Consider the following 13,391-nt stretch of genomic DNA (forward strand, 5'->3'; position numbering starts at 1 on the left):
ATTTTCCCTATATGATAAATAATAATAATAAATAAAATTTATATAGCGCCTTATATAAAACAAATTACTCTAGGGTGCTTTACTAGTCTAGTCAATCTAGCAAATCACCTCAAAGTAATTGCAACAGAAACAAACACGATGGAATTTAATACACAAATGCGTGGTTAACAACATACAAAAAATCGGACAAAATCGGACAATGGGAAATATTTCAAATTTAGACTTAAATGTTTTAGTAAACCATCGATATTTTGTGGTGTTTACGGCACGCCGTACACGTAAAAGGGAGTAAGTTAACTGTGACAGTCATCGGAATAAACATATACACGACGATCTACGGTGCATGTAATAAAAAAAACGCGATTAAACAGCTTAACAGTTGTATTAAAAAGGTAATTTTAAGACCGTCTATATACATACAATATTGCTCAGAATCTCATATTCTTTGCTGACTTCCATTCCCGGGGAACTTTCGGAACAAAGCTTCAAAATATTTTGTTTGACTCTTTACTGAATCTAGTAATTACACTTTCTAATTAGTCTTGAGCTCACGACCTGCGGAACCACATCTCCTAGCAGCATGCGACCTGCGCGCTAGACCGCTCGGCCATCTATTCAAGACAAAACTTGTTTTCGATGACAATGGAATTCTCACCACGCTGTCACACGATCATTGAGAATGGAAATGGGATACATATATATTATTACTACAGTAACTTGATCCGAAGAGTCGGATCACGTCGAGTTGACGGACACGGATCATCAGATCACACGAGACGCGAAGCATCGAGTTTGATCTGATGATCCGCGCCGGTCAACGAGACGTGATCCAACTCTTCGGATCAAGTTACTGTAGTAATGATAAATTTATTATATACCCCCTTCTGCATTTTAAATCCACATTTATAAGATGATAAATGTAATCCAAATTATCAAAAACACAGACATACCATGAAATTATGTTTTGTGTACGTAGTTTTGTTTTGTGATGTGGTCAATATTTTCCACAAATAACGTTGCGTTGATGCATTGTGACGTCCTTGTGACGGCATCAGTTTCAGAGGATACTGATACGGAATCAGAAAACCACAGTGTGGTGATCTGGAAAACCGGATCACATGCTGTGAAATCCACAGTATCAAAAAACGATACATTGATGGGTATATAATAAAGTTATTTATCGTAACTTTTAGAGGATCATACAAGATACACATTGTACTTGAAATGTTTTTATATAAAGCACAGAAATAGAAACTAACTCTGAAATAAACATAACTGTTCTAAGGGACAAGATTAAAGGGACTGATTCACGTTTTTCGAAAGAAATATTTTTCATTTGTGATGTTAAAAATTAAGAATATAGCTCATTTAATGTTGACAACCAAAATTTGGACCGTCTGAATGTAAGGATAAGAGCAATATTTTAGCTTTCATTCTGTGTTATGTAAACAAAGACTCGAGTCTTTTTATGTAAACAAACAAACCAGTGAAACATTAATTTTGTAATTCAAAGCATCTTCATTTTGTACAATTACAAATTTTAACTTTTAAATGACACATTTTACCTAAAGCATACTTGAGATGTGATATATATAATAAAATTGGATCAGTATCCATTTATTTTGAAAACTCATAAACAATAACACACCTCAATCTTTGTTTTCAAAACAAATAATAAACTCTCTATAATGAGCTTCCATCATGATGAATTTCCTTAATTTCTTGTGAAACCTTCTAAAACATATTAGACTATAGATTTTGATTACTTAAAGTGAAATACAAAATTTGGAGGAAAATCGTGAATCAGTCCCTTTAATGTCAGATGAAAATTTAAATTCAAATAGTTAGGAGGAGGGGATAAAAACTCCCGTAAGTTTCTGTCATCCGACATCTATTTCACTTTAGTGGAAAAAGAAAAAAGACAAGCGACTGTTGAATACCACATAATAATATAACATACATGTATTAATAAACATTTAATAGATTTAAAGCTGTATGACCCGATGTTCATGTATTATTTTTGTACATAATTACTTTAAAGCAGATTAATTACTTTATAAAGTTATTAACTTTCCCTTAATTACATGCTTGAAAACATCTGCATGTAAAAGAAAACAGTGCGAATATTATTTAGAAAGTAAATATAGTGGCTACATATATACATGTAAATCATCCCATAATAGACGTCTATAAATAGACCCACGCGCGTCAGGGGAATCCCAACATGATGTATTAACTCATACGCAAATGTCTAGTTTTAAGGCTGAAAGAGCGTAAAACAATGAATTACTAAGAGGCATTTGATATTTTTATTTCTATTAAATTTATGGTACGGTACTGTTATAACACAATGCACAGCTTTACACAAATAAGACCACCGATGATCTGAAAGTTTGAACTGGTCACGTGACTGTCACTTGAAATGGCAGAGTGACGCGGTTATTTGTAAACATCGATTTAAAATCAAATCATTTGGGTTGAAACAGGTGAAATAATTTATGATAGGTCGTACAGTCTCATAACTACATACGTGCGATGATTTAATAGCGTTTTTACGAGATGGGAAAAAAATATTGTAATTCGGACCATACAGCTTTAATGTACACTTTCATTTGTGAATAAACAGTAGAAAAGGTAAACAGAGTGTTATTTATAATCGGACGTTTCTTTTCTTGTTATTCGATTAGTTTCAACATTTGTCATATTAAGTTTTAAAGGGGGAAAGGGTCTTGGTGAAAACTATGTGAACTTAGTTTTTTGTGAGACATTGAACTTTTGATCTTGCCCCTAAGTGAAGAATATCGTTAAAACCAGATGTCTTTTTAGAAAACGAAGTTTGTTAATCCTTGCCATTTCTAGACGCATTCACAGGATGCAACACAACATTAAGAATGTTCGGCATCGGAACGGTACATTTCATACTTAAGAGAGCAATGGAATGTCAAAATGTCGACACATAGCGAACAAATTCTGTATACATGTATAATCAGTTTTTAAATGGAGGCAGGCTACTGACTAACAAGTTGATGGTGCAGGGGTTTCAATCGTCTTGTTTAAAGTCAGCATTTCACAATTTCTAAGGTTGTTATAACAATCTACTTTGCCAATACAACCTATCATTGGGTCAAATCTGTCTGACTTGTTTCATATCGATTGTTAGGCCGTTTTTGACACAATGATTTTGAATACGGGTATCTCCGTTTGCCTGATCAAGATAAAGGGCTCACGGCAAGTGTAACCGGTCAACAGGGGGTGCTTACTCCTAATAGGCACCTGATCCCACTTCTGGTATATCCAGGGGTCTGTGTTTGCCCACCTCTCTATTTTGTATTGCTTATAGGAGTTACGAGATTGATCACTGTTCGCTATCTTTACCTTCCTAAATGAGGATTCCATAGAGAAAAAGATATTTTCTGGTGTCGATGTCATATTGACTTTTTACGATGGAATATCATAGAGACACTTATAGGAGATTTGCTTTGTGAAGTATTGTCTATTAACACAATATGATTTCTACAAGTTTAGTCATTGCCACTAACTACAGCTGAAGAAGAGGAGCACTGCAAATTCTTTTTTAAGTCATAGAGTGGACTAGAGAAGAGTTTAATTTGGATCCTTCGAACTGGGGCTTAAATCACTGCTTTCAGCAATTCTTGTATCTGTTAAAACTAAATTACAAGTCGCACCCGATAAACTTTTGAACGTTATTCGCTGTAAATTCAAGGCAAATTGTGACACTAGTTGTACTTGTAAAAACATGGACTGAACTGTACTGCTATTACTCAAATTATAACTAAAATAATTATTAGGCATGTAGCAACAATGGCTCTACCCTCTTTTATTATTACATGCAAAGTTGGTTGGTTATTTTTTACGTACAGAGGTCGATCTTTAGACAGATTGGTTGCCCTTCCTCCTCTTTTTTTAAAAATAGCATTCTCGTGAACTGTACACAGCGGAAGTGTAAAATTTAACCGATAAATTGAACTGAGAGAACAACCTTTATAAGATCAATGTCATATCTTCTATAAAACATTCATTTCCTATCATTTCTCGTTTTTCACTATTTTTGTTTTAGAAAAGGGTAGATTTTCCTACCTAAAATGGTATTTTTTCATATATATTGCCAATATGGGTGGGGTTGGGGTTGGGTGGTAGAACACAATGGTAAGTATCTAAAAAGTACTCTAAAATGTTAAGTCAAAAGCTAAAACACAATTGGCATAAATGTTCTAAGGAAAAAGTAATAAATACACATAAAACAAGAGGCCCAAGGGGCACATCACTCATCTGAGTCACCTTGGCTCATATTTAAAGTTTGTATGCAAAACTTTGATCCCCCCTTGTGACCCCATCCTACCCCTGGGGCCATGATTTTAACAAACTGAAATCTGAAATTTGTCAGAAAGCTTTCATTTAAATATCAGCTTTTCTGGCTCAGTGGTTCTTGAGAAGAAGATTTTTAAAGATTTTCCTTATATAATTGTATGTAAAACTTTGATCCCCTATTGTGGCTCCATCCAATCCCCGGGGGCCATGATTTGAACAAACTTGAATCTGCACTATGTCAGGAAGCTTTCATGTAAATTTCAGCTTTTCTGGCCAAGTGGTTCTTGAGAAGATTTTTAAATGACCCCACCCTATTTTTGCATTTTTGTGATTATCTCCCCTTTGAAAGGGACATGGCCCTTCATTTGAACAAACTTGAAAGCCCTTCATCCAAGGATGCTTTGTGGCAAGTTTAGTTGAAATTGGCCCAGCAGTTCTTAAGAAGAAGTCGAAAATGTGAAAAGTTTACGACGCCAACAGACAACAGACAAATTTTGATCAGAAAAGCTCACTTGAGCCTTTGGCTCAGGTGAGCTAAAAACAGTATCACATATCACACATTAAATGCAAGACAAAATAGGTGGGTCTTTAAATTTCTTTTAAAACAGTTGAGTTTCTTCACATTTCTAAGTCCACATGGCAGACCATTTCAGAGTGTCGCTGCTGCCGTGTCAAACCTCCTCTCTCCCTAAGTCTTTGTCTTGGTTGGCGATCTCGCCAGTGTGTATGGTGTTATCAGTTCTGACAAATATCTATGAGCAAGGTTGTGAAGACACTTGTAAACATACAACAAACTTTTGTATTGAATACGGTACTTGACTGGAAGCCAATTCAATTGGATCAGAACAGGCGTAATGTGATTCTATTTTCCTGTCTGCATTACCACTCTGGCAGCAGTGTTCTATACACGCTGAAGTATGTTCGTGTATTGCTTGTTCACTCATATATATTTGTATGTAAAATTTTGATCCCCTACTGTGGCCCCATCTTACCCCCGGGTTGCCATGATTTGAACAAACTTGAATCTGCATTATGTCAGGAAGCTTTCATGCAAATGTAAACTTCTTTTTTTTCTATTTATCAGTTATGTAAAACTTTGATCCCCTATTGTGACCCCATCCTAGCCCCTGAGGTCATGAGTTTAACAAACTTGAATCTGCACTACGTCAGGAAGCTTTTATGTAAATCTCAGATTTTCTGGCTCAGTGGTTCTTGAGAAGATTTTTCACAATTTTCCCTATATATTTGTATGTAAAACTTTGATCCCCTATTGTTGCCTCATCTTACTCCTGGGGGGCCATGATTTGAACAAACTTGAATCTGCACTACATGAAGAAGATTTTATAAAGATTTTTCCTATATGATGGAATGTAAATATTTAATTCCCTATTGTTGCCTCATCTTACCCCCAGGGGCTATGATTTTAACAAACTTGATTCTGCGCTATGTCAGTAAGCTTTCATGTAAATTTCAGCTCTTCTGGCCCAGTGGTTCTTGAGAAGATTTTTAAATGACCCCACCCTATTTTTGTGATTATCTCCCCTTAGAAGGGGGCATGACCCTTCATTTGAACAAACTTGAAAGCCCTTCACCCAAGGATGCTTTTGACCAAGTTTGGTTATAATTGGCCAAGTGGTTCTGGAGAAGTCGAAAATGTAAAAAGTTTACAGACAGAAGGACAGACGACGGACAACAGGCGATCAGTAAAGCTCACGTGAGTTAAAAGACCCTTCATCAAAATAAACTTTGTTTAATTAAAAAAAATTAACTGATTTTAGGGGTCAATCCTTTCTTTTCTCCATCATTATAAAGAAATTGATTAACCTTCTGTATCTGGCGTCTGTTCATACTCATCGACTGAGTGCAGGCGTTTGTTTGGAGAGGACTTTGCTCTTGTTAGTGGAGTTTTCTACAATGATGACAATTCAAATTAATTGTCCTATCTCCTGATAGGACCAAAAAAAAAGAAAGAAAAGATTTTCATAATACAAAGCTCTTATGTTTAGCGGTATAAATACTTCCACAGACAGACATTGATGCTTTAAACTCTGCAAAACATTTCCTTGAGTGCAGAACTCTACTTAGCATCCCATTACTACAGGTAAATACCCTCTAGAACATAATAATGGCTCTCAAATACACACACCTCCATCTGATAATCATGCGTTTCTTTGACTATCTGATTTCAAAGCATCTAAGAAAATGTTCTAATCAAAAACATTAATCCAAATAACAGCATATGTATTATAATGTACATGTAATTACAAACTTTGATGAATAATGCGGGTGACTAACCTTGGAAGATTGTTCTTTAACAGTTGATGTGTTTGGTAGCTCTGAAAATGAATATAGACAGGGTACCTATCAGAGGTTGTCTTATTGCTCTGATCATAATTACACTATTTTGCTATAATAAATTCAATAACTGATGGAACACAGTGTATCTCAATAGTTATTATGTCCACTATATTTAAAACCAGCATCTTCTTGTAATATTTTCCAATATATGTATTCACAGTAATTTTCTTGAATTCAAAATTATTTAAAAGCTCCATCATGCACTTTTCTCTCTCGTTAATTTAGTTTTTAAGTACATTGACCACATTGTTTTGAATTGAAAATGTCTGAAAATCTCAAGGTTGTAAGATTTATCTGCAAAGATCATTTACAAACAAGATGTGTTTGTGAAACACAAATGCCCCCGATAATGGCCAAGGTCACAAGGGCAAATATCTTGGTACCAGTAGAAAGATCTTGTCAAAAGAAATACTCATGTATAATATGAAAGCTCTAATATTTACCATTTAGAAGTTATGACCAATGTAAAAAAAATTTAATAAAGTAAGTTAAATGTCAAGGTCAAAAGGTTTGATACCAACAGAAAGGTCTTGTCACAAGGAATGCTCATGTGAAATATCAAAGCTCTATCACTTATTGTTCAAAAGTTATTAGCAAGGTTAAAGTTTTCAAAAAGTAGGTCGTACTCCAAGGTCAAGGTCACATGGTCAAAAATATTGGTACCCACGGAAAGGTCTTGTCACATGGAACACTCATGTGAAATATCAAAGCTCTATCACTTACTGTTCAAAAGTTATTAGCAAGGTTAAAGTTTTCAAAAAGTAGGTCAAACTCCAAGGTCAAGGTCACGGGATCAAAAATGTTGGTACCCACGGAAAGGTCTTGTCACAAGGAATACTCATGTGAAATATCACAGCTCTATCACTTACTGTTCAAAAGTTATTAGCAAGGTTAAAGTTTCAGACAGAATTACAAAATGACAGACAGGACAAAAACAATATGCCCCCCGATCTTCGATCTCGGGGGCATAAAAATATAGCTACCATAATACAAATTATAAGAAACATACCATTTTTCTCTTGAACTGAAGATTTCAATTCTCTCTCTGCTTGCAAAATGAGACTATGAAAAAGAGAGTAAAATTGTAGATGTAACCACACCCAGGCTTGGATTTCTCGAAAAAATCTCAAACTGAAGTTGAAGTTTTCTTTTATTTGAGCAATCAAAATTTGAGTAAAACCTCAGACTAAGTCCAAGTTTCGACTTAAGTTTTTTCTCTCGAGAAATCCAGGCCTGGTCTATAAATAACAATTTAATACACAAGAAAAGTTGTTCATTCAAATCCATTGATAATACATTTACGAAGTAAACAGTTGAATCAGCAGAAAAACTCTTTTGCACATGTACAAGTCAGTGACTTCAATACTGTAATGTTCACCTGAGTTAATCGAACTTGTATCCACACAACACGGGGATGCTTTAATATCAATATGACTAACGTGGCTTTGCTGTTATGGAAAAGATATTTTCCCCACTCTATATGCAAAATCTGATCCCAAATTTTAGCCCCACCCTAACCCCAGTTCAATATTATCTACACAAGTTATCTACTGACTACATAAGTGTGGTCCTGCTAATCTTGACAAAATTAAAAAAAAAAATTGCTACACATTCTCATGTAAAACTTAGAATCCCTACCCGAGTTCATCAAATATAAATCTGCACTATGTCAAAATGCTTTCACATTAATATGACTAATCATGGCCAGTAATTGTTGAGAAGATTTTTAAAAGATTCTTTTAATTATTACATATATATTCACATGTAAAATTTTGATCCCCTATTGTGGTCCCACTCTACCTCCTGAGACCATAATTTTTATCGACTTGAATCTGCACTACCCAAGGATGATTGAGTACTAATCATAGTGCTGTTGCTCTTGAGAATAAGATTTGATGATAAAAGTAGATTTCTATAACAAGTACATTCATTGTGCCATGAATTTAACATACCAGTGGCCATGTTCATGTATATGCAATTTTGGGATGCTTGCTTGCATATGAATTATTGTTCTTAAGAAGATATTCCCTTTACATGTAAAAGTATCTTTGAAACCACATTGGCTCACACTAACTACAGTCCACTCCACTTATATTGAAGTCAGTTATATTGAAATATCTGTTATATTGAAGTTAAAATAAATCCTCCAGTAGCAATATTTGTGTAGTTCAGCATTGGTTATATTGAACTTTGGATATAATGAACAATTCAGGTCGGTCCCCTGGATTTCATTATATCTGGAGTAGACTGTATGTGGGTTATTGTGTGAACAATACTGAATCTACAATTTACACACAAGGATGCTCACAACTTGCATGTACATGTAATTTCACACATTCTTAAGGGAAACTTATGTTTTGCATACGATTTATAGTATTAAATATGTACATTAATTCAGAATGATCAAAGTTGCATACTTAATCATTTTCTTCTTCTCTGTCTGAACACTTGATTGTAGAGTTTGAAATATGCCTCTTTGTTCCTCTTCAAATTCTCTACAAGGAATTTAATAAATCAAACCACATTTACTACCGAGTGTAAAACAACTTCAGAAAGAAAGACACAAAAGTGATCCTAGTTGCTGCTTCTGCTGTAGGTGAACAAAAACTATTATGTTGCTGAAATTGCATACTAAACAAGAGGCCCACAGGCCTTATCAGTCACCTAATTATTAGTTAAAAGTATCACTTGACTATGAAATCTTGTTCTGCATATCTAAACTAAATTCTAATATTTAGCAACAGTATAAAACAAGATGTGTTTTTAAAACTTAAATGCCCTCAAAAGGCTTTGATGAAAGGTTTTACATAATAGAATTATTATATGTAACATTAACACAGTATGATGAATTTGAGCCTGTCCTAGAGTCAAAAACCTTAGGCTTGCAAAAATCATAATTTTGGTATACCGTCCCATTCCTGTTTTTCTTAAATATGCAGTTAGCTTTTATACCATAAAAACAAGAGTTTTTCAAATGATAAAGACAATAATCACCATACTAATTTTGGCCCCACCCTGGAACTAAAACCATTACCCCCAGTATCATAGAATTTACAATTTTGATAAAGGTCAACCTACTCCTTCTATAAATCTATTTAGTCTCAATTTAGTATCAATAGTACTAAAGAAAATGTTATTTAAGTGTTTTACACATAAACCCTATATATCAAGTTTGGCCCCGCCCTGGGTCAGAACCTCTACCCAGGGGATCATGAAATTTTCAATTTTGGTAGAGGCCTTCCTGCTATACATCACTATGCGTTTAGTTTTTCTTACACATGTGGTTGTAGAGATTTTTGAAAATTGGTCAATTTTTTCCTACCCCTAAGTCCCAAGGGTTGCAGGAGTCCTGAAATTTACAATTTATATCACCCTTGTCCCAAAGATGCTTCATACTAAATTTGAAAAGAATTCGAAAGGTAGTTTTCATCAAGAAGTTAAAAATTTCTATTGTTGCACACATTTAATAAATGACCATTTTGGTCCCACCCTGATACCAAATCCCCTACCCCTGGGATCATCAAATTTAAAATTTTGGTAAAGGACTACCTGTTCACTCTAAATATTCATTAGGTTTCAATTTAGTATTAATAGCACTTAAGAAGATGTTATTTAGGGATTTCACACATAAACACTATATACTAAGTTTGGCCTGCCCTGGGGTCAAAACCCCAACTCCGGGAATCAAAAACATGTGCAGTTGTAGAGAAGATTTTTGAAAATTGATCAATATTTGACAGATTTTGCCCTTCCCTTAAGGCTACAGGGGTGCAGGTGTCCCGAAATTTACAATTTATGTCCCCTTGTCCCAAAGATGTTTCATACCACATTTGAAAAGAATTGGAATAACAGTTATCAAGAAATTAAAAATGTTCAATTGTTAACACACGACGATGAAAGACAACCAATTGCAATAGGTCACCTAATAAGACCTTAAAATCTGAGGTCCTGTGTCATGGTGGGTGTGGCATAAAGATGAACCCTCACTGCTGCAGATCTGACTGCCACATATAGGTCTAGATTTGAGGCACTTCACTTAAAGTTGGTGATGTCTCAAAATGAGCGAAAAATTCTCAGAAGGATATAAAACAAACAAACCTGATTTTCTTCTCCATTGACCCTTCTTCTTCAAGGAGGTAGCTGTTAATCTGGCTTTGAACATGTGTCAGTTCCTGTTGCAGAGATTCGTAGTTTTTCGAAGATGGATCTAATTTAAAATGAACCTGCATTATATTTCTTCACCAAAATCTTTATTCTTGTTTTTTAAATTTGATTTTCAAAATCAAAGTCAAGGATGATGCTTAATTACAAGTATGTGGAATTCTGAATCATTAAAATACATATACTTTCCAGTCATTTGCAGAAAATTGAATCATACATCACTGAATGCAGAATTTACCTTTCTCTCTCACAATGAAAGTTACGTTGACAGGAGATGATGAAAAGATTATGAATTTGATCTAAGATAATGATGATTGATTGCAATTTTTGCAATTTGCAACTTGGGCCACATTGCTCACCTGGGTCACCTTGTCCCTGTTGTTGGGATTTTAAAAATTAAAAAAAATTTCAATCTTTATTCCTATAATTTTTTTTGACCCTATATTGTGGTCCCAACCTATCCCCAATTGATGACATAACTCTGCCACAAAGTCCCAAATCATTGTATGAAATGTACTATCTTCCCATAAGGAATCTATATACAAACTATAAAAGCCCTACCTTAGGAAGATACTGCCTAGTCTAGGTTTCCTAAAATTTAGGTCAAACTCCAAGGTCATGAGGTCAAAAACCCTGGTGCCAAAAGCAAGGTCTTGTGACAAGGAATGCACATATGAAATATGAGAGCCCTATCATTTCCCATTTAAAACCTATGAAGTTATGAATATATGTTAAAAGTGTTGGACAGACAGGACCACACCTCACCCTCATCCCAACTTTAGTCACAGGGCCTTGGGCATAAAAAAAACTTGAATGCCTGTGACTTAGTAACATTTGCATTTGACATGATTTAATGTAGCCCTGCTACTCTTGAAAAGAAATTGTTTTCATTAATATTCCTGTATATTGCCAATATAAAACTTTGATCTCCTACTGGGGCCTCACCCTACTCCAATGGCACCTGAATTGAACAAACTAGAATTTTAACTACCTGGGGATGCCTGCATACTAATATGAGTAATCATGACCCTGCTATCATTAGGAAGATTCTATAAGATTTTTCCTATACATTTACTATCTAATACTTTGATCCCTCATTGTGGTCCAATTTACCCACGGGGGCAACAATTTGAACAAACTTGAATATACACCTGTACACTATGTCAGGAAGCTTTCATGTAAATTTCAACTTTTCTGGTCCAATAGTTCAAATGACCCCACCCTATGAAGGGAGCATGGCCTTTCATTTGAACAAACTTGAATCCCTCTTACCCAACGATGATTTGTACAACAACAAATGCCAGACAAATTTTGATCAGAAAAGTTCATGTGAGTCTTCGACTCAGGTAAGCTAAAAATATACTACATCATAATATAAAAGTTACACTTGATCTTCTTGAGTTAATATCACTTGTTCTATAAAGCATGGTGGTAACTCATTTGTATTGGAAGTTAACATTAACTATAGTAAGATTCTAATAAAAATGAACCCATTATTTTATTCAATCATTGATTGCTAATTGAGTGCTACTAAACAGGAAATGTTCACACAAGACAAGTACACAAGTTGAAGAACTGGGGCCCGTTTTACAAAACAACTTACGACAAAGTCGCAAGTCTTAAATTGCATTACACAGTTATTAGTTCAAATGGGGGAATTAAAACATTTCTGAAACTTCATTTTCAACATTATTTCTTCACTATTTCATATTGGAGTGATTTATCTTACAAAAAACGGGAATAATTCCAGTATGTAAAGTTGTTCGTAAGTCATAAGTTCTTTTGTAAAAGGCACCCCTGGATAATAAGATCTTATTTCTTCCATGGACAACTGTTCATTTTGTAACAAAATGACCACTGTTCCTACCTGGCATATCATGACTAGAAATTGTAGTCTTCTGTCCATGCAGAACGATGTTGAAAATCTTAGAAAAATCAGAGGATTGTGTTAACCTCTCAGCAATGACTGGGTCACTCTGAAAAAGGGTAAGGATTTCTTATTAAAAAGAAAGAAGTTACATTACATTCAAATACATGTATAAGAAGTGTTATCTCAAAACATTTCTCCACCTTATACTTCACACAGTTATAGGAAATACTTCTCAGTGTGTATAGAAATGAATACACTACAATCCTTACACATTTACTAATTTAACACATGACACATTTAAGGTCAAGTGGGAGTAATTCAGCACCATGAGATATAAGATTTTATGTCATGCTGAACGGTGACCTGTATGTCTGTGTTTTGCTTCAGAAATAAAAACAATGAAACAGCCATTATACTGATAAAATCGGTATTGAACATTGGCAAATGTAAATATTTCGCAAAATACTGCTACAAACCTGGAGCTGTGGAGAGAGTAGCATTATACTGGATCCCTGGGAGGTGGCATGTGTCTCCACTCCACAATTCAAGCACCTGTTTACTATCCATTCTCCTACAGCGTGTTTGTGAACAAGGTAGGGATGTTCCTAACATGAAATAAAACTAAAACCGTTATATATGAACTTAAAATAATGAAGGCTTTTTATTGTTTTTA

The 13,391-nt window shown here is 34.7% G+C and overlaps 1 protein-coding gene across 1 annotated transcript in view; it reads right to left on the reverse strand.

Annotated features, from left to right (window-relative positions):
- LOC125646149 (uncharacterized) overlaps window positions 1-13,391 on the reverse strand; it is a 28,263-nt gene that overhangs the window by 9,464 nt on the left and 5,408 nt on the right. The window contains exons 4-10 of the mRNA XM_048872319.2: window positions 13,195-13,323; window positions 12,716-12,824; window positions 10,786-10,894; window positions 9,105-9,182; window positions 7,697-7,749; window positions 6,625-6,665; window positions 6,154-6,238 (exon numbers count right to left, since the gene is read on the reverse strand). Of these exons, the coding sequence (XP_048728276.2) occupies window positions 6,154-6,238; window positions 6,625-6,665; window positions 7,697-7,749; window positions 9,105-9,182; window positions 10,786-10,894; window positions 12,716-12,824; window positions 13,195-13,323 (604 nt within the window). The remainder of the gene's footprint in view (window positions 1-6,153; window positions 6,239-6,624; window positions 6,666-7,696; window positions 7,750-9,104; window positions 9,183-10,785; window positions 10,895-12,715; window positions 12,825-13,194; window positions 13,324-13,391) is intronic.

Source organism: Ostrea edulis, chromosome 6 (genome assembly GCF_947568905.1).
Source record: "Ostrea edulis chromosome 6, xbOstEdul1.1, whole genome shotgun sequence".
Classification (NCBI taxonomy): Eukaryota; Metazoa; Mollusca; class Bivalvia; order Ostreida; family Ostreidae; genus Ostrea; species Ostrea edulis.